At 44.3% G+C, this 21,322-nt stretch overlaps 1 protein-coding gene and 1 pseudogene across 2 annotated transcripts in view; one reads left to right on the forward strand and one right to left on the reverse strand.

The window, feature by feature from the left end:
* The window catches only part of CDH1 (cadherin 1), a 79,047-nt gene that overhangs the window by 14,953 nt on the left and 42,772 nt on the right, over nucleotides 1–21,322 (reverse strand). Inside the window, exons 3-10 of the mRNA XM_079907713.1 lie at nucleotides 13,704–13,927; nucleotides 9,439–9,582; nucleotides 9,158–9,313; nucleotides 8,254–8,398; nucleotides 5,348–5,523; nucleotides 4,955–5,083; nucleotides 3,210–3,392; nucleotides 1,037–1,281 (exon numbers count right to left, since the gene is read on the reverse strand). Of these exons, the coding sequence (XP_079763839.1) occupies nucleotides 1,037–1,281; nucleotides 3,210–3,392; nucleotides 4,955–5,083; nucleotides 5,348–5,523; nucleotides 8,254–8,398; nucleotides 9,158–9,313; nucleotides 9,439–9,582; nucleotides 13,704–13,927 (1,402 nt within the window). The remainder of the gene's footprint in view (nucleotides 1–1,036; nucleotides 1,282–3,209; nucleotides 3,393–4,954; nucleotides 5,084–5,347; nucleotides 5,524–8,253; nucleotides 8,399–9,157; nucleotides 9,314–9,438; nucleotides 9,583–13,703; nucleotides 13,928–21,322) is intronic.
* Nucleotides 5,671–6,612, forward strand: LOC307179004 (protein CEBPZOS-like; annotated as a pseudogene). Its single transcript has one exon. The product of its transcript is annotated as a protein CEBPZOS-like (transcript).

The raw sequence follows: 21,322 nt of genomic DNA on the forward strand, positions 1-21,322 counted from the left end.
ACTTCATGTTGGGCTGTCCTTGCTCTTCCAGCAGATGTTAAAATCTATCAGAAGGTTTGGATGGTCCCAGCTTGGTTCCTCCGTTTAAAAATTCCTCATCATCCTTGATCTAATGATTCTAGCAGCCATTAATACCACTACCTGGATCCTTTTTATCTGTATGGCGCACATGCCCAGTTTAAAGCTATTTATGAGCCCTTCCAATCAGGATAGAATTAGTACTTCCCAGAATAACTCAGAAATTGAAGCTGCACTTAAACTTCATGTTTGTTTTACATTTAATAAGTCACAGGCACTGATACTAAAACACAAACACCTCCCCCTCCAAACAAGAACATGCTCAATTTATTACCAAGTGGGACTCTATACTGGATTTGCATAACCTTTTTTCTAAATAGTTCAGAGCATTCTAATAGTTTCCTCTAAAGTAAATATTAACAGGTAGGAATCTCTCTTTGAGAAGAGGAAGTGACCGAGGCCTTTGTTATCTCTGGAAATCATGCTATTACTAAAAAGACGCAGATGTGTCATGCTTGGGTTTGTGCTTAACAGTCTTCCCTTTGAGTTTCCACCATTGTCACACCTGAACATCAAGTATGTCATCAGACCTAGCTCTCAAAAGAATAAGAACATCCTTTATCATACGTGGCCACAGTGGTGTTGCTGTTGGTTGGTTTGTATGTGTGTTTTCAGCATCTGTGGCTGTCATTTACATTACAGAAGTGCCTTCAAGTTTACAAAACAAAAAAAGAAACAGTAAGCTACTTATAACACAATACCATGTATGTAAATTAAAACCACATTCCTACTACACTAAGTGAATTCAAAAAGAGGAAGCACAGTAAACCGACAATGGCTGACCATGGATGGAATGGACAAGGTGTGGGGAATGGGGATAACAATATAAATAAGCCAAACAAGAGAAGGATCTTCCACAGACCAACGATGATAAAAATGCCATGAACAAAATATTTTATACATACACGTATGCACACAGCTAGTTGCTGCCAGTAAGTGGAAAACCCCTCACACTTACGTGATCTTCTGTTCCATAAATCTGTCTGGCTCCTGGACGGTGTAGGATGTGATCTCCAGGCCCAAGCCGAAGTCCTCGGGCACTGTCACTTTCTTCTGAGGAGGCATGAAGATGGGGGCTTCATTCACATCCATCACATCCACGGTGACGGTGGCTGTGGAAGTGGAGAGAGTGACCTCAAAGGGGGCCACATTAGTCACTGCCACATACAGGATGTACTGCTGCTTGGCCTCAAAATCCAAGCCCTAAAGAGCAGAAAAAATACATTTTATGTTAGAAAAAAAACCCATTAAATCCTTAACTATTGTTTTTTGGTTAGCAATATATCAGTGGTTCTCACATCTGGCTGCATTAAGAAGAACTCACTTGAGAACTTTTAAAGAAAACACATGCCTGGACCCTAACCCCAGAGCCAGCGAATAGGAATCTCTGAGGTTGGGGTCTGGACATCAATATTTTTTAAAAAGTTCCCAATGACTAACATGCAACCAGATTCATGTTGAGAACCCCAGTAAAGAATAAAGATGAAAAAATAAATAAATAAAAATAAAGATGAGCTACATGAAATCTCAAGTGGCAAGCCTCTATTAACAAATGTAGCACATTAAGTCATTTATTTACCTGAGACCAATAAGAATGTTCACATCCTATGCTGACATGCAGCCCGTGTGACAGCAAATGGACAAACAACCCTGCCTGTCCACCTCCCTAACCCCAGTAAGTTTAGTGGCAAGAACATGAAGTTCAGAATCAGTCGGCTCAAATCCCGGCCTGGCCATTTCCTAGCTGTGTGATTTGGGCAATAGAACCTCTGGGTCTGTTTCCACACCTAAATAAGTAGGAAAAGGAACTATCTCACAGAGGCACTGTAAGGGATCAACTGGAGCTTTTATGAAGGACCTTTCGTATGGCGGGAACTCAAATTACTACCTTTTTTCTTTTGGTGATAGAATAATAACAGAAAACGCTGACATCAAATGCTTAGTGGGAAGACTTCCCTGGCGGTGCAGTGGTTAAGAATCTGCCTGCCAATGCAGGGGACACGGGTTCGAGCCCTGGGCTGGGAAGATCTCACATGCCACGGAGCAACTAAGCCCGTGCACCAAAACTACTGAGCCTGCACTCTAGAGCCCGTGAGCCACAACTACTGAGCCCACGTGCCACAACTACTGAAGCCCGTGCGCCTAGAGCCTGTGCTCTGCAACAGGAGAAGCCACCGTGATGAGAAGCCTGCACACCGCAACAAAGAGGAGCCTCCGCTCACCGCAACTAGAGAAAGCCCACACGCAGCAAAGAAGACCCAACAAAGCCAAAAAAAAAAATAAATTAAATAAGTAAATTTAAACAAAGAAATATTTAGTGGGAGTTAAGATGACGTACTAAGTGATTCAGAAATGAAGGGTCTGCTCACTTGCTCAAGGGGAATTCAAACCTCTGGCGCTAAGTTAGGGATCCGTTCATTAACTCTTTGACTAACTTCAACAAGGAAATCACTCAACTTCTTACTGTTCATGTTTCCTAGACATCTTTCACAGGCTTATTTGCCCTTCTTCTAAAATCATCCAGCAAAATAGCAGAGACCATAAACCATTTTTCTTCTCATTTGCAAAGTGGATATGGCGGGGTGGGCAAATGTTTCAGAGAAAGAACATATTAAAACAGATGGTACAGACTTCCCTGGTGGCGCAGTGGTTAAGAATCCGCCTGCCAATTCCGGGGACACGGGTTCGAGCCCTGTCCCGGGAAGATCCCACATGCCGTGGAGCAACTAAGTCCGTGCGCCACAACTACTGAAGCCTGTGCACCTGGAGCCCGCGCTCCTCAACAAGAGAAGCCACCGCAGTGAGAAGCTCGCGCACCGCAACGAAGAGTAGCCCCTGCCTGCCGCATCTAGAGAAAGCCTGCGTGCAGCAACGAAGACTCAACGCAGCCTAAAATAAATTTATAAAAAATAATAATAATAAAAATAAAACAGATGGTAGGGTGTGGTGTGGGAGCTTCCTGATTTCTCACATGAGCCTGAAGAGTCACTGCAAACCCCACCAGAATCTGAGAGAGCTGCCCCTCCCCCACCCCACCAAGGCCACACTAATCTACTTCAGAGAAGACACCAGGGGACAAGGGCCTCTGGCTGCGTTGTCAATTTCTGCATCTTGCCAGGAACGATACAAACCTTAGCCGTCTTCAAAATGCCTTCATTGGTTTCTGGGTCTGTGATGACAACAAACTGCTTCTCGTTATCGTTTAGTATTGTGTAAACGGCCTCCCACGCTGGGGTATTGGGGACATCAGCATCGGTCACTGTGAGTGTGGCGATGACCACGTTAGCCTCGTTCTCAGGCACCGACCCCTCGTACTGCAGAGCAAAGAAAAGGATGTGTCACTTAGGACATACTCAGACCCAGCAGTGGAGCCAGGGTTCAGGAGCCAGGGTTCAGGCTAAGGGAGTCCTTTCTTGAGCCCAAGCTTTGATGAGTCTTTGAAGAAGTGCCCACCCTATCAGCATGGCCCTTATTTCCTGTTGGTGGAGCAGCCAGCACTCAGGGACCCTGTGAGTACCTGAAGGAGCCAAGGCCCTGGCTGTCCGCGCCTCTCAGCGTACTCTGGAGCAACTGCTGACACTGTAGCTTATCCCCCGTTCCCATCTTCCCCGTCATTCTCAGTGGTACCAGTAATTTTCATAAATGTCTGGTCATTACAGTCTTCTACTTAAAACCCTTTGATAACAACCCACTGCACTCAGGATAAATTCTGAAATTCTAAATTCAGTCCACAAGGTCCTGTAGGACCTGGTCTCATTTGGTTCATTACACTGACTGTTTGTCAGTTCTTGCTATTCATCAAGCTTCCTTTTGATGCGGGGCATTAATCTGTCTTTCTTAAGCCTCCTGTACTCACAGTGGCTAGGTTAGAGTGGCAGACACCGCTAATTGTCTACTGAATATCCACTCTCCTCTTCTTCACTAACTACGTGGTTGACGGCAGCGACGTGCCCAGAGAAAATACTGTATTTCCAGTCTTCCTTGCAGACAGCAGTTGCTAGTAAATGAAACTTGTGGGATGGGTCTTCACAGAAATAAGAAAACTTGACTTGACATCAAGACCTTATGCCCCCTCGCCTTTGCCGCCTTCTTGAACGAAGCACAGATGTGGCTGGAGCTCCAGCTGTCATCTTGGGCCACGAGGTGACAATGGGGATAGAATCCATGTACCAAGGATGGTGGGAAAGCAGATAAAGGAGGCTTGGTTTCTACTGACTAAGTGGACCTATCTACCTCTGGACCATTAGTGACACAAGAGAAAAAGTCAACCCTGTTTGTTTAAACCACAAGAGTCAAATCTCTGTTACTAACCATTAAGCTGATTTCTAGGTAACACAGTAAGGTTTCAGGTTCTTTCACACAGCTCTCAGTACCTTCTCCTTGACTGCATTTAATATAATTATACACGATAATCGGTATAAGTTGTATAACATCACCCTAGCTAGACTATAAACTCCACAAGAATAGAAGTGTCGTCTGCCTTGTTTGTGATAATATCCCCAGTGTCTAAGACAGTGTCTGGTATAAACCCAGAGAATATTTGTTCAATGAATAACTAAAACCTGGTAAGATCTGCTACCAAGATGAGGACATGCAGTAAATAGGTGCTTTTTTTTTTCCTTATTTTTATTTTTTTTAACATCTTTATATGGAAGTTCCTTAAAAAAAAAAAACTAAAAATAGGTGTTTTTTGCAACTTCAGAAACCTGTGTCAATAGGTCCCAGGCTGAGGAGGGCAGAGACAACTGACATCCCGACCTGCTTGCTTTTTAGCTTCAAGTTTACTAGTCTGGAAAACGTTTCCAAAGGGTTCACCCATGAGATACTGGGAAACAACCAAGGACCTTTGGAGACTAAGGAGTTGCAGGGTTATTACCGTAGTTGGGTTGAAGATGGGAGGGTTATCATTGGTGTCATTGACTGTGATCACAGCTGTTGCGGTCGTGCTTAAGCCTTCACCTTGCAGGTCTGCAGCTTGAACCACCAGGGTATACATGGGAAAACTCTGTAGAGATCAAACACACCTGAGTCAGGACTGACAGCCACATCAGGCACAGCCCAGCCCATCACATAGAAACAGATTATTTTCTCATCTGCTTAAATGCCAACCTGCCTGCCTGCCTGGCCCCAAACCTCTGGACAAATGTTTAGATACAAAGCTCAAAACCATCACCATACTAAGCAGCAACTGGCCTCGGCAGAGTTTTACATCATCCAGACGATCGAGCTATTTGCCCTCAATACCCTCTGGATCCTCTTGACCCCTGACCTCCCGGTCCAGCCCGGTGGTGAGCACACTGATGACACCCGTGTCCTTGTTGATGGTGAACATTTTGTTGTGCGGCAGCGTAGGCTCTTGGCTGAGGATGGTGTAAGCAATGGCAGCGTTGTAGGTGTTCACATCATCGTCTGCGTCTGTGGCCGAGACCTCCATCACAGAGGTCCCTGGAAGCAAAGGAGAAGATTTAGTCAAGCTACACTTTAATTTCCAAAATTCTGACTAAAGCGCTAGGGGAGGAAGAACGCATTCCACCAAATGAGCAAGTGGTGTTCCCAGAACCCAGCTTTTCCAGAGGATATTTTGGGTGGGGAGGGTGGGTGAGGAGTATGGGGAATAAATAACCTTAAGCTAAAACATCTTTGCTATATCTCTTACACTGAGTGAATAGTGTATAAAACAGGAAAAATACCAGAAATTTCTATAATTGGCTTCTTAGCCACAGCTCCACCTGAGAGAATGGTCATTTGAGACTGTTGCCTTCAAGGTAGAAGGAAATATTTACAATACTTGTGACAGACAAAGTACTAGTTCACAGAATCCCTAAACAATTCTTCAAGAATCAATAGGCAGGGAAAAAAAAAAAAAAAAAAGAATCAATAGGCAGGGACTTCCCTGGTAGTGCAGTGGTTGGGAATCCGCCTGCCAATGCAGGAGACACAGGTTCGATCCCTGCTCCGGGAAGATCCCACATGCTGCAGAACAACCAAGCCCGTGTGCCACAACTACTGAGCCTGCGCTCTAGAGCCCGCAAGCCACAACTACTGAGCACACACACCGCAACTACTGAAGCCCATGCACCTAGAGCCTCTGCTCCACAACAAGAGAAGCCACCGCAATGAGAAGTCTGCGCACCGCAATAAGAAGTCTGCGCACCGCAACGAAGAGTAGCCCCTGCTCACCAAAACTAGAGAAAGCCCATGCGCAGCAACAAAGACCCAACGTGGCCAAAAATAAATTTAAAAAAAGAATCAATAGGCAGGCATGCGCAGCCCCACAAGTACGTGCCTCAGGATAGCCCGTACTATGGATCCACTGGCAAAGCAGATCTTTAAAGGAGTTTTAGTAGCTGAACTTGTGGGCATTTTTGGAGCATATTTTTGTTCAGAAAGATGAATACAAGTCAAGAGTTCAGGCAAACAATGAGCAAGAAATTCTCCTTCATCTTGGAAGTTTATTGCAAGTCCACTGAACACTCTGGAATGTACGGAATCAGAGAGCAAGAGCAAGAAAAGTGGCTGAACAGCAAAAATTAAGAATTTGACCATCAATCAAGGTTTGCCCTATTTCATAGTATCAGGCAAGATTAAAACTCCAAAGTTGACATGGATGGATTTTAGAATATTTAAGGTGAAATGTAAATTCTAATTAAAGCAGTTGTTCTTTGGACTAACCGTGAAGAAATTGATGGAACGTTTGTTTATTATGTTATAAATGGAGTTTCATTTACTACCCAAAATAAAGTGGTTCTCCTTTAAAAACAAAACAAACAAATAAAAAAACTCCCCTATAATTCTGTATAAACCTGTCAAAATAGATAAAATACTAAAACATCTATTTTTTTTTAATAAATTTATTTCTTTTATTTATTTATTTTTGGCTTTGTCGAGTCTTCCTTGTGGTGCACAGGCATCTCGTGGTGGCTTCTCTTGTTGCAGAGCACAGCCTCCGGGCATGTGGGCTCAGTAATTGCAGCCTGCGGGTTCAGTAATTGTGGCACGCGGGCTCTAGAGCGCAGGCTCAGCAGTTGTAGAGCACCGGCTTAGTTGCTCGCGGCATGTGGGATCTTCCCAGACCAGGGCTTGAACCCATGTCCCCTGCACTGGCAGGCGAATTCCCAACCACTGCTCCACCAGGGAAGCCCTAAAACATCTATTTTTAATATTTATTACATTTTTTCTTTTTCATTATAGTTTATTACAAGATGTTGAGTAAAGTACCCTGTGCTATACAGCAGGACCTTGTTGTCTATCTCATTTATCCCCCTCTCCTCTCCCCTTTGGTAACCATAGGTTTGTTTTCTGTCTGTGGGTCTGTTTCTGTTTTGCAAATAAGTTCATTAATATTTATTACATTTTAACTGAAACATTTAAAATCACATTATCTAAAAATATATTAACTAGAAATATTGCTTTTAGCCATTTTCACTTTACCTGAAACACTATTCAAACTCTACATCAATGTCTCTGGGACTATTGGAGCCCTTTTGGAATAAAATTTGTCATTTAAAAAAAAAGAAAAATCAATAGGCAAAAGACAAACAGCCCAAGAGACAAAAAGGGCAAAAGACTTGAATAGACAAGTTGTAAAGAAACCCAGCTGGTCAGCAAACATATGATAAGATGCTTATTTAGTCCATTAATAATCAGAGAAATTCCATTTTAAGTTATGTTGAGATATAACTACACACTCAACAGACTGGCCAAAAACAAGTCAAACAATTCCATGATATATATTGCTGGTGGGAGTATAAATTGGTTCAGCCACCTTGGAAAAACAGTTTGTCACCAAGTAGAAAAGTAGGCAAAACTGTAAGTACACACGTGGTAAAAGATAAATGAAAGCAAGGGAATGATTATCACAAAAGTCAGGGTGGTGGCTGTCTTTACGGAGGAGGGAAAAAATGTGATCAGGAAGGATTGTACAGGGTCTGTAAACTACTAACAAGGATCTGTTACTTAATCAGGGAAGGTTGTTCTTAAACTGCTCTTTTCTTAAACTGGGCTTAAACATTTTATACATATTTCTATAGGTAGGATGTTTTACACACAAACAGTGTCTTCCAAAGAAGTTCTGTGCATATGAAGGGTCTGACCCCAAACGCCAGCCCCAACACTTGGGGGTGCAAAGCATCTAAGTGTCTTGATGGGTGTTGATCTCCTCGTTGCTGGACGTACCTGGAAGAGCGCCCTCCGTGACAGACCCTTTGAAGACCTCCTGGGTGAACTCAGGCTTGTTGTCATTTTGATCGGTCACGGTGATCACAATCTCCATCGGCTCCTCGATTGCTTGCCCGTCTGAAGACACAGCATGAGAGAAGAGCTGCAAGAGCCAGGTGAGGGTTACTCGGGAAGACAAGGTGGGAGAAGTGTTCCAACCAGAGCAGAGTGGGCTCCACCCGGCCCCCACTCCCTCCCACTCAAGTATGCATGGACCCCCCCCTGCCCCGCCCCAAGCACAGAACATCCCCCACACACGTGCTGCTGCTTCAGTGAGGTCATGACACTGGTTAAGACCATGACCTGTGAGACCATGGGCTGGAGAACACATCCACCAGCTCAGAGCCCCATGTCCCACATAAGGGCTGGGGGCCGGGCCTAGGAGATAAAGGTGGAAGCCTAAAACACTCTGACTGGTTCCAAGCAGGGTCGAATTTGCTCTGGCTGCTCGAATCTAGCGTTCCCCCCAGACTTCCCTGTGTTTGGCATCAAAGCATTACCTCCCAGCTTCCCTAAGCTCACACTGCTCTCAAGGCCCAGAAATAGTTTTTGTTCCCCAACATCAACACCAGCCTCTGCCTATGTGTCAGGGACTTTGAGTCCCAAGAACAGGTTGACATCTTGGGTCTAAGATCATGTCTGATGCCCCAGGACTCTCCCCACTTTATTCCTAACAAGGAAAACATGAACAGCCCCCAATTTTTTCAGGTTCTCCTGTCATTTCTCCTTATCAACAGGTCTAAAGGTATCAAGTTAAGCTCTTCAAATGTCCAGAACATCTGATCTATGATCAGCGTGAGTTGACCAAAAAAATTTTGAAAGGATGTAACCCCATCATTAAGTGCTTTTAAGAGACACTCACAATGTACTTGGCAATATGTTCTCTATCCAGAGGCTCCGTCACCTTTAGCCATCCTGTTTCTCTTTCAATAATAAACACATGAAGAGGGGGTGCGTCGGCTCCTTGGCCAGTGATGCTGTAGAAAACTTTGGTTTCTTTTTCCCTGTTAGATTTGATCTGAAGACAAAACAGAAAGAAATGAATTAGCAAGGAAGGATTCTGACATTGGCTCTTTTCCCTTTCTCTCCTTGGTCCTTCTCTGCCAAATTCCTCCCAGAGAAATAGAGAACTTCCTTCTGTACCTGAACCAGAGCCTTAGGAAATGGGCCTTTCTCATTTTCTGGGCAGCTGATAGGAGGAATAACCCAGTCTCTCTTCTGTCTCCTGAGACCATGGTGGGAGCTGGGAAATGTGAGCACTTGTGTCTGGGTTCCAGAGGGAGAGTCCTAAGAGGAAAGAAGATGAGGAACAAAATGAGATAATTCAGGAAAGATGATACGGGCTGAACAACCTAGGCAGCCAGCATCTCCAGCCTTCTGAGGGCAGGGCACGGCTTTCGTTTAACAACAAAATAAAACAGCCAAAACAAAACCCAATGGACCTCTTTACCGTATCAGAAAGACGGTTTCCTCTTTTGATCCTTCTTAGTGTCCAGAGTTCAGTAATCATTATGCACACACGATGATAGGTTTGAAGGTTTGACATTATTTAAGAGTTATTTCAAGCCTATATCTCACACCTGTCATTTTTAAAAATATTTATTTTATTTATGTATTTATTTTATTTATTTATTTAGTTGCACCGGGTCTTAGTCACTGCAGGTGGGCTCCTTAGTTGCGGCTCACAGGCTCCTTAGTTGCGGCTTGTCAGCTCCTTAGTTGAGGCTCACCAGCTCCTTAGTTGTGGCATGCGAATTCTTAGTTGCGGCATGCATGTGGGATCTAGTTCCCTGACCAGGGATCGAACACAGGCCCCCTGCATTGGGAGCACGGAGTCTTATCCACTGTGCCACCAGGGAAGTCCCACGCCTGTCATTTTTAATAGGACATTATACTCCAATGATTTACTATCAGAGCTTATTCAACAATTAGATATTCAGGTGTTTTTAATATTCTTTTCTTTTATATTTTTCCTAGTGATATAGGTCTCCAAAGTAGAGTTAGCCTAAGTGAGTAAGTTTTGGGAACTTACTACTTTGTGATCAATACTAATCCCTTACTCTCACTGTGTTAGTATATCTGTATGGTTTCCATTTGTTCTAACAGAAGTTGTTTGCATGGGAACCAAAAGTGCCCTTTGAGACTTGTATTGAACAGTTTTCATGTGCGATAACTTTATGCACACACAGGGAAATAAGATAGCTGAAGATGGAAGGAAAGATCTTCCAAATTGTTTTAAGTGTTCTAAAGTGATTGGTAGTAACACAGTAAAGGTTCCAGGACAATTACATTTTCCATCCTCCACAGAGTCACCCATCCCTGTCTGTCAAGTGAGAGTCAAGCCCTGCTTCCTGGCTTTTAAAATGTGACTCAAAATGCACAAGACAGACATGAAATATGACCAGATATCATCACAAAATCCTTCCCAATCCTGCCTTTCTGTATACTAGTCACTCACACACCCCTTAACACACACCCTCTGCATTAACCTCCTAGAGAAGCAGTCCTGCCCTGGCCAAGGGCAGGCTCTGGAGCCAGGCTGCCTGGCTTTGTATCCTCACTGTGACACCTCACCTTCCTGAGCTGATTATTTAACTTCTCTGTCCCACACTTTCCTCACGTCTAAAATGAGGATTATATTAGTATCTGCCTCATAGGGTCTTTGGAAGGATAAAACGTGATACTAGTATTGCAGTAAAGCACTTAGAATACTGCCTGAAACATAGTACGTGCTCAATAAATGCTAACGATGAAGATGATGGTTGGATTGGTTGGGAAACACTGAGTTATGGTTTTAATGAAGTGGAATTTGGGATTTGACCTGAGCACAGGAATAAATACTAAACTGATTCTCAACACAGTATTCTAAGCCTAAAAATGATCATCTTGCACAGCCATGGTAAAAAAAAACAGGCCTTGATGAATGAATGCAAATTCATTTACCATACTGAAGAGGAAGGCAAAGAGCACACCTTGCTGACATCAGGACTATGGAATATTTTCAGAGAATGATAATAAATAATGATGAACATTGTGCTGGCAAAACATACCATTAACATCTTCATGTGTGAAATTATTATTTTTTTTAAATAAAGACATTTATTTATTTATCTATCTATCTATTTATTTGGCAGTGCCGTATGGCTTGTGGGATCTCAGTTCCCTGACCAGGGATTGAACTCAGGACCATGGCAGTGAAAGCCCAGAATCCTAACCACTAGGCCACCAGGGAATTCCCTTCATGTGTGAAATTAAAAGGAATCGTGTCTAAACATACTGAACATGGGATCCATCCCTCAGAAAACAAGGATACCAGACCAAGAAAACCCATCCAACCAAAGAGACAAAACTGGAAAGTTAGATCTATTTATATTTTTCCCCAGCTTTCTTGAGGTATAACTGACAAAATAAAAATTGTTTGTATTTAAGGTGTACGATGTGATGTTTTGATATATATAGGATCTATTCTTATATGAAGTAAAAGAGAGGTAAGATTATCACCCGTTCCAGTGTAGGGCCACCTGGCACCACAAGGGTCCCTTGAACTAGGGGCAAACCAAAGTCAACCTCAAACCAGCTGTGGTAGAGTTGCCACCTACCGCTCAATATCCATTCTTTCTTATTTAAAATCAAAAGTCTCTCTTTCTCTCCCTCTGTCTCTCTCCCCATATATATATAAATTTTGTGTCCAACAATGTACCTAAGTAAAACTACATTTCCTGTACTACACTTGTAGCTAGGTGTGACCATGAAGCCAAGTTCCAACTAATGAGATGTAAGCAGAAACATTGCTTCAAAATTCCACAAAGCCTTCTTTAAAAGGTGGACAACTAAGTGATACATTTTTGGGCTTCCTCCCTTCCAACTTCCTACCATCCAGAGGAAAGGTATGATAAATGGCGATCCAGCAGCCATCTTGGATCATGAGGTATTGTTGAGGATGGGAGGCATATGCTGAGGATGATAGAACAGAAAGGAAAGAAAGAACCTAGCCTCCTGATGACTACAAGAGTCTCCATACTGGCCACAACTTACCACTCAATCGCCTTAACTTGAAAGAGAAATACTCTATTTTACATAAATCACTGTAATTTGTGCTTTTCTATAATACGTATCTGAACATAATCATGAAGGCAGATGGCAAAGGTGAAGAGGAAAAGTTGAAAAATCAACTTTGTTTACATCTGTGCATCATAAGAGGCTTCCATACACAGCTGCCCAGCAAGAACTTACCAGGCTGGACTTACATGAATGATGGAATTAATTGGAGACTTAAGTCAGGAAGCTATGTTAATTTAGTTCCCCACTTTTCTGGTCTGGCCAATTACACCAGGGAGAAAAATCAGATCTATCAGGACTATTAAATTCCTAGAATCTTAACAGTCTTCAGGGAGAAAGACAAGAGCCAGCCTGAAAGGCCTTGGCAGTTACAGTACTTCCACGCTCCCAACGCGATAGCGGGATACAACTAGAATGGCCCTCCAGAGAGACGTTTCAGTAGGCAGCACCATGGGAGCAGTTTAGAAACTGGCAAAGGCATTTGGCTTTGGTTAACAATTTCCCGAAACATTCTTGCCAAGAACCTGGGCAGACATGTATCCTTTCATTTGTGGCCAATGCACCCATCTGTCCACTCAATATTTACTGGGCTCCTGGTATGTGCCAGGCCCAAAGGCCAGGCACTGCAGATACAATGGGGAAGGATCTTGTGGAGATTACAGTCCAAACAGGCAAAAGCTTCCTGCTGATTCTTCCCCTTCTTTGCCAAGGCCCTCTCCACTAGAGACACGAAGAGCAAAATGACCAGAGAACTGAACTCGTGTTCATTGTTCCTCTGGGAAGAGAATGAGAAGAACAGTTAACAATTACTGAGTACTTATCATACACCTACTATAGTTCCAGCAACTCACATGTAATAATTCATGTAGTCATTATTATCCCCATTTTACTTATAAGGAAATTCAAGCACAGACAGATTAAATAATTCCCCCAAGTCTACTCGGGTAGTAAATAGAAGGGCTGGTACCCAATCCCAGACAGAATCCATGCCCTTACCCCCTATTCTACACTACCTGCAGAAATAAGGTAGTGTATCTTGCCATCCACCCAACAACAACAAAAAATCCACAGCAAGAACTAGTTCAGCTAGACCAATGGTTCTCAACTAGGGGCTATTTAGCACCCCTTCCCCGCCCACCCCCAGGGGGCATTGGCAGTGTCTGGAGACAATTTTGGTTGTCACAACTGGCAGAGTGCTGCAAGCATCTAGCGGTTAAGACCAGGCATGCTGCTAAACATCACATAGTGCACAGGACACACCCACAGCAAGAAATTACCCAAGGCAGAGAAACCTGGATTAAGCAGCATACTAAAATAATAGTGAACTTCTAAGAAACACTCCAACGTACATGATGATGGTGGTGGTGATGGTGGTGCACTACTGCCTTCAGGGTCACTTTGGTGGAGAGCTTCCTGCGGGTGGAGTCCCAGGCATGGACAAGAAAACTCATCTCTGGATGATGAAGGTGTAAAGGCCGTTTGACTGTAACCACGCCATCTGTGCCCACTTTGAATCGGGTGTCATCAGAAACATAGACTGTCTTTGGTAGACCGGTGCATCCTTCAAAACTCACTGCAGGGTATAAATCACAGTGATTAGGAAACTGAGGAGATTAAAGAGCATTCCTTCACTAGAAATCGAACTTCATTCACCCACCAAAAGCCTGACTCACACAAAACAGGCACAAGTAAAACATACCATAGTCTGATGACAGAACAGCAAAGATATCAAAGTAGTGGAAGCCATCATTATGTCCTTCACAATTACAGGGCGACTTAATTGTGGTTCGATTCTTTTCTCATCTACCTGGAGACTGAAAACAGTAAGCTGTCTAGAAAGTAACTTCTGGGCTTCCCTGGTGGCGCAGTGGTTAAGAATTTGCCTGCCAATGTAGGGAACACGGGTTCGAGCCCTGGTCTGGGAAGATCCCACATGCCGCGGAGCAACTAAGCCCGTGAGGCACAACTACTGAGCCTGCGCGTCTAGAGCCTATGCTCTGCAACAAGAGAAGCCACTACAATGAGAAGCCCGGGCACCGCGATGAAGAGTAGCCCCCGCTCGCCGCTCGCCGCAACTAGAGAAAGCCCGTGCACAGAAACGAAAACTCAACACAGCCAAAAATAAATAAATAAATTTATTAAACAAAAAAAAAAAAGACTCCACCTTTAAAAAAAAAAGAAAAGAAAAGAAAGTAACTTCTCCTTTTCAATAACAAAAAAGGGCCTCTCCTTCAGATGGCTCTTGATGATATGAAAAATAACTGAGATAGAATATCTACCGAGTCCAAAAGTTTGAGACCTAGGTACGGTGAGATGCTGTGGATTAACTACATTTAAATAAACAGTTTACATTTCAGTAAACAGTGGCAGATAATAAGAGGGAGGCATCACAGCTACATGGTTAAGGGTGAGGACTTAGGCAAATTTTTTAACTTCTCTGAGCCTCAGTTCCTTCATCTTCAAAATGAGGGTAATTATGGTACTTACCCTCCCGCCCCCAAACATGGTCTTATTTTCCCTGGCAAGGGTGGGGCTCAAGTCCCAGCTCTGCTTATTAGCTCTGTGACCTTGGGCAAGTCATTGAATCTCTCCATGCCTCAGTCTACCCATCTGTAGAATGAAGTCATCGATAGCAACTACCTACTAGGCTTGTTTTAAGATACATAGAACATGGGGGTTCCCTGGCAATCCAGTGGTTAGGACTCCACACACGTGACGTGGCCAAAAAAAAGGAAAAAAAAAAGATACACAGAACAGTGCCTGGCACATAATAGACACTATTAAATAAAAATTTTAAAACAAACGTAGCTTTGGCTAATCATTTATTCAATTTTCCACAAAAGACATAGATAATTGTGATATTCATTAAGTACTGATTATATGCTTATTTTCCGAGGCATTGAGAGGTAATGCCTGCTTGCAATCTGAGGCCCAGTGGAGAAACTCATCACTGTCAGTTAAGGGAGACAATGAAGATTTCATAGGAAAGTCTTCTTCTACCTGAACATACAACACAGCAAGACAAATGCAAAAGACAGAAGAGAACTACTTGGGTGGGGGAACTTAGGATCAGTGGCTTAGAGACAAAACTATTTAAAGTTTTATAGTTATTAAAGTATTAAAACTTTAAAAGTATTAATATCCAATGCTGGAGAAGCTGTGGTGAAAAGTGTCTGCACTAAACATCAGAGTCCTAAAAGACTCATTCGTTCAACAGGCTTCCATCAAACTATTTGTCAGAAACTGTGCTGGGCTCTAAGGATGAAAAAAATTCTGTGAACAAATAGACAAGGCACCTGCTCCCCTTGAGCTTACACTGTTGTGGAAGAGATGGACATGTAACAAAACCAAATCTCAGGTAGTGACAAATGCTAGATATAAAGGAATTAAAGAAGGTGATACAAGACTGACAGGGGAAGAGGAAGGTGTGAGGAGGGTGTAACTTATACTGGATGGTGAGGGCTGGCCTCTGTGAAGTTGGAGGCGTCTTAGTTGAGACCTAAGGAGCCAGCCTTGCAGAAACCTGGCTCAAGGGCCTTTCAGGCAGAAGGAACAGTTGATAAAACAGTTCTTTCTGGGAAACTCTCAAGTTGGCCTGTTCTCCTCCCTTTCAAATAATCGCCCCCTCATTCTTCCAGTGGGCGTTCGATTTTGTCCAAGAGATCTTTTACAAAAATTCCTACTTTTGTGCCAATTTTGCACGGCTAGACACCTTAAAATGCGTAAGGATCAGGTCTCTGCCAGAAAGCCCTAAAGCCAGTTATGATGTCTAGACTGCAGTTTTCATTTCTTCCACTAGGAGCCACCCTTGCAAACTTTTCTGAAACCGACAGCCCCACCCTTGCCAGCGAAAGTAAGACCATGTTTGGGGGCCGGAGGGGATATGTACCATGATTATCCCCAATTTGAAGATGAAGAAACTGAGGCTTGTGGGATCTTAGTTCCCCGACCAGGGATTGAACCCGGGCCCTCAGCAGTGAGAACGCAGAGTCTTAACCACTGGACCACCAAGGAATTCCCTTGCCATGTTCTTACTGAGTGGCCTTAAGTAAAATGCTTAACCTCTCTGGGCCTCAGTTTTCTCTACTGGATCCTGAAGGATTCCACCACTGAGTGAGCCCACCTCTTCCGGGTTTTGTGAGGATTAACCAAGACAGTGAATGTGATCACATTTTGAAAGTGAAAGAACAAAGCAAGTGGAAGGGGATGAGGATGATTTCTGTGCATTTGAGTAGACAAGCTAGAGGACAAGCATTTGCTAAACGAACAGATGAACCAAAAAATGACAACAGAAGCAAGAAGAAACACAAAATCCTTAAAGGATGGGCAGATACTACCCTTTAAATCTAAAACAGGAATTTCTTTTCAAACTAGCAAAACAAAATGTTTTTCCAATAACCTTCCCCCAACCCCACCCCAGCAGAAGTAATGGGGGCACCGGACTGTGTTGGGGGCTTGTCATATTAGCAGGTAACAAGAGCTGCCCTCATTTTTCACACTGAATTCCTTTTCCCAGCCAGCCCAAATCTGGGCAGTTGGGACAAGCATGATTGGACTTGCCAAGGGTGGTGGCCTAAAAAAATGAAAATGGTTTTGCAAATAACTTAATGCAAGGCTCTTAACCTGCTCTGGGGCATCTCGTCTGAATGGTGGTTAAGCTCCGCCCTTTGAGAAGTGACAGAAGTAGTGTGCCCATGACAGGCAGGCTCAACCTGAATTTCCAGGTGCTCATTATCTTTCTGTGCAACCTGAGCCTCTGGGCTGACAAACTAGAAATTATAGGAAAGACCAAGGGGATCTCCAGCTCCGGGAAGGCTCTGGGAAGCTTGCTTTCAACCCTGGCAAGGGCTAGGCAGCATCTCAGGGTACGGTGAACACTAATGCCAGCATGTAGGAGGAAACAAGAATGGCGAACTGTAGAAACCAGAGGATCAGTACATGGGAATTAGGTATATTTGAACATTTCTACAATAAAAAGTTAAACAAAAATAAAGCTAGCAAAGGATGAAGTATTCTTTAAGTCAGCTTGTCCTTTCCTAAACTTGTTATTTGGTCACTTGGTTTAGAAACCTAATCCCAGTGACGAGAGCCAAGAACCCAATGGCCATCTCTAAACGGGAAGATCTTTTCAACCCCATATCATCATTATCACCATCAAAAACTACACATTCAACTAACAGCTTCAACTACCTTTTATTCACTATTTTCTTAATATTTAAACAAGTGACAACACTATGTGTCAGGCTCTCTTCTAAGCACTTTACAAATATTAACTCGTGTAATCCCAGAACACTTCAAGGTTGCTACCAGCAGCATCCCCTTTTTAGAGATGCAGAGACTGAGGCAGCTAGTTAAGTGGCAGAACGAGGATTGGGACCCAGGCAGTCTGAGAGTTCACGTGCCTAACCATTCTTCCTCGTGCCTGTCTCTACAAGCCAGACCCTTGCCCTATGCTCTTTAAATCCAGTTTTCAGATTGAATCCCCCGCCCGCAGTCACCCTTAGGTATAGGCATCACCATCCCTATTTTCTTTGCCCTGAATTAAAGGTTAGTGGGAGAAGGGGCCGGGCTGTCGGATCCCAGAGTGAGTGTTCCTCACCACTGTTCCCATATGCAAAATGGGGATGGAATACTTATTATGGAGAAACAAACATGAAAAAAGACATTCTAGAACAGCAGGAATTCTACACAGCAGGAGGTTAGCAGTAATTTGAGTGGAGGTGGAGGGAAGATTGAAAAAAGTACGATTGGAGGCAGTTTTTTGAAACGTGCTTTCCTTAAATGTTTTTGTATTATGTGGTGTTTTACAATTACAGTAAATAACTTTTTAAAACGACAAAAGTTAAGCGACTTAAAAAGTATCTTTAACGCACTGTGACTCTTTTATGTAGCTTTAATCTACTACTTCTTCACTCTGCAATTGATGACTGAAGTTCAAAGAAAAATTAACTCCAAGTCCACGAAAAGCTCTTTGGTCCTGGGGTAGGCTCTGAGCGCTCAGCAACATTCTTTGCTTGGAATTGCCATTGTGCCACGAACAGTCCTGCTTGAAGGATCCCGTTTCTTCTCCCACCCCCACCCAGCTGGAATGTGAGTGGGTAGGATCAAGACAGTCTCCTAAGCCTCCATATATTTCAGGGAGATAGAAGGACGGGGCCTGCTATCAAAGCCAGCTAACCATAGTTGAGTTATCTGGTAATGAGTGGGATAACCCAGTCTCTTAGAAGCAACTACTTGAAAGTAGTGTTTTCCCCACACCACACACAAAGGGGTACCTTATGGCTTGTCTCCCACTCCTCAGAAGGCATTTCCCATAGCTAACACCAAAGAAAACTGCATTTACCTTTGTTTCAAGGACCATTGGACCTCGGCGTTGGAAGAGAAAATTACACACACAACCTCGAGGGCAAGATCAGAGAGCCTTCTGAGGCTCCTGGAGGTCCCGGGGCCACACTGCCATTGTGTACCCCCAAATCAAGGGCTTTGATTTCTAACTTAAATACTCAAGATAAAGGACAAGAAGTCTAAGTTGATGGATGAACGGCACCCTGAGGAGACAGACGTGTGTCATCTAGCTGGGCAGGAGTCCCTTCTCGCCAGTAAGCAGCAGTGTTTGTAACTCCAGCCACAAAGCCACAGTTCTCCACGGGTACCACCTCCTAGAGAATTTCTTTCTAGGTTCCATTTTCTTTGATGGCACTGGACGATTTTAGAATGTCTCCCTTTGGTGGGTGTCCACAAATTTACTAACCATTCCAAGTTTAATGGGCACCCACGCTCAGCAGAAAAATAATTTTATGTTTAAAAAATGGGAGGGAAAGGATGATGAGGTCTCCCGTTTGTCCACACTCGGGGGATGTTGAAGAGATTCAAGTTGCACTAGGAAGACTATCTTCTTAGCCCTGATAAGTCTCCAGTTATGTGTGTCCATTTGCTACTGAGAATTATGGACAGTAACACAACCTGACAGCCTGACTAGACACAGCGGCGGCCCTGGGGGGTAGACTCCAGCAGCCCTAGCTTCTAAACGAGGAAGTAGTCTCAGAAGCCTCAGTGAAGAGACTTGGCCAAGCCACACAGCTATGAAGTGGCAAAGCCTGTGGTCTGATGCCCCATCAGGACTTAACCACCAGGCAGCCTGGCTCTTGGTTTGATAAACCATTTGCGAGACTAGTTGCTAGCTGAGTGGCCACAGGGAAGTTAGTTTACACAACAGAATGGGACAGGTGGAGAGTAACCAGAATAAAAATAGCCAAGTTTCCCTGACCCCATCTTCCCCTGACACACACTCACTCCCTCCCTCTCTCTCTGAATGAATGCGGCACCTTGGAAATCCAGTTCCAGGGCCTCAGAAAGACGTAAGGACAGTCAGACAGCCAAGCAAAGGAGGAAGTTTTAAACTTTAGATTCAAGAATGTTCCCCCTTAGGCCACCACGTTACATAAGCTGAAATAAATCAGAGTTCCACTGATCAGCCAACTTAACTCCCAGACACTTCTGGGGAAGTTGAGCAGCTCAGAATATCACATTGTGCAAGCACAACTTGCAGGTGTGTCCACAGAGCCTGTGCACTGTGCTCCCAGGGCGTCCTCAGCTGGGCACCCGCACCCCATCAAATTGCCCCTGTAGACCGGCAGCTCCCATGGGATCCCAGGGATGAGAAGTTTACTTTCATGAAGCTTATTGAGTTCTTTCTCCCAGCCTCCCAGCATGTCCTTGCCCAGAACAAATTATAAGTGGGCTACATCTTCATTTAACTCACACCCTAAAAACAGATGTCAACAACGGGCGCTGCCTGGGTGGGACGCAAGGACCAAAGTCTCCTCCACTTCTGTTTCCATCAAAACAGACTGGGGTGGGGCTTCCCTGGGGGCACAGTGGTTAAGAATCTGCCTGCCAATGCAGGGGACACGGGTTCGGGTTTGAGCCCTGTTCTGGGAAGATCCCACATGCCACAGAGCAACTAAGCCCGTGCGCCACACTACTGAGCCTGCGTTCTAGAGCCTGCGTGCCACAACTACTGAGCCCACACGCCACAACAAATGAAGCCTGCGTGCCTAGAGCCCGTGCTCCACAACAAGAGAAGCCACGACAATGAGAAGCCCACACACTGCAACGAAGAGTAGCCCCCGCTCACCACAACTAGAGAAAGCCACGCGCAGCAACGAAGACCCAACGCAGCCAAAAATAATAAATAAATAAAAATAACTAAATTAAAAAACACTGGGGTGGGGCTTCCCTGGTGGCGCAGTGATTGGGAGCCCGCCTGCCGATGCAGGGGACACGGGTTCATGCCCCGGTCCGGGAAGATCCCACATGCCGCGGAGCGGCTGGGCCCGTGAGCCGTGGCCGCTGAGCCTGCGCATCTGGAACCTGTGCTCCGCAACGGGAGAGGCCACAACAGTGAGAGGCCCGCATACAGCAAAAAAAAAAAACCCAAAAAACAGAAAAAAACACTGTGGTGGAGAGGGGGGCATCAGTGCGCGGAGAAAACAGTGAGGTTGCAGATGAAGGACAAATTAGCCCAGGCCCCTGCAAGGGGGAGCCCACAGGATGAAGGGGTGATCTTCCCCCTTTGTCTTAAGGTTACTCATGCTGCCTGGGTCGCTGCGGCAGCGCCTGTTTGCTCCCAGATCGTGTTTCTGCTTGGGCTAGCACTGTTTTAGTTCTCAGACAGCAAACACCATGGATGTCGATCGTAATCAGCCCCATGAAAAATGTCATAAATGGCACTTCCACAGTTGGTTAACAGCCAGTGCAAATACTTTTATGGTTTTACGTCTGTGTGAACGGGGTCATACTGAGTTAAGGTCACATCCCAGCTTCGCTTCTTAGGTGCCACTGTAGGCAAGTTACTTTGACTTCCCTTGAGCATCATTTTCCCCATTCTGTAAAAGGAGACATCCTCATTTCCTTCAAGGGACTGATTCGAGGATTCTTTCTTCAACAAATATTTACAGAGCCCTTA

The sequence above is a fragment of the Stenella coeruleoalba genome (genome assembly GCF_951394435.1).
Source record: "Stenella coeruleoalba genome assembly, chromosome: 20".
Classification (NCBI taxonomy): domain Eukaryota; kingdom Metazoa; phylum Chordata; class Mammalia; order Artiodactyla; family Delphinidae; genus Stenella; species Stenella coeruleoalba.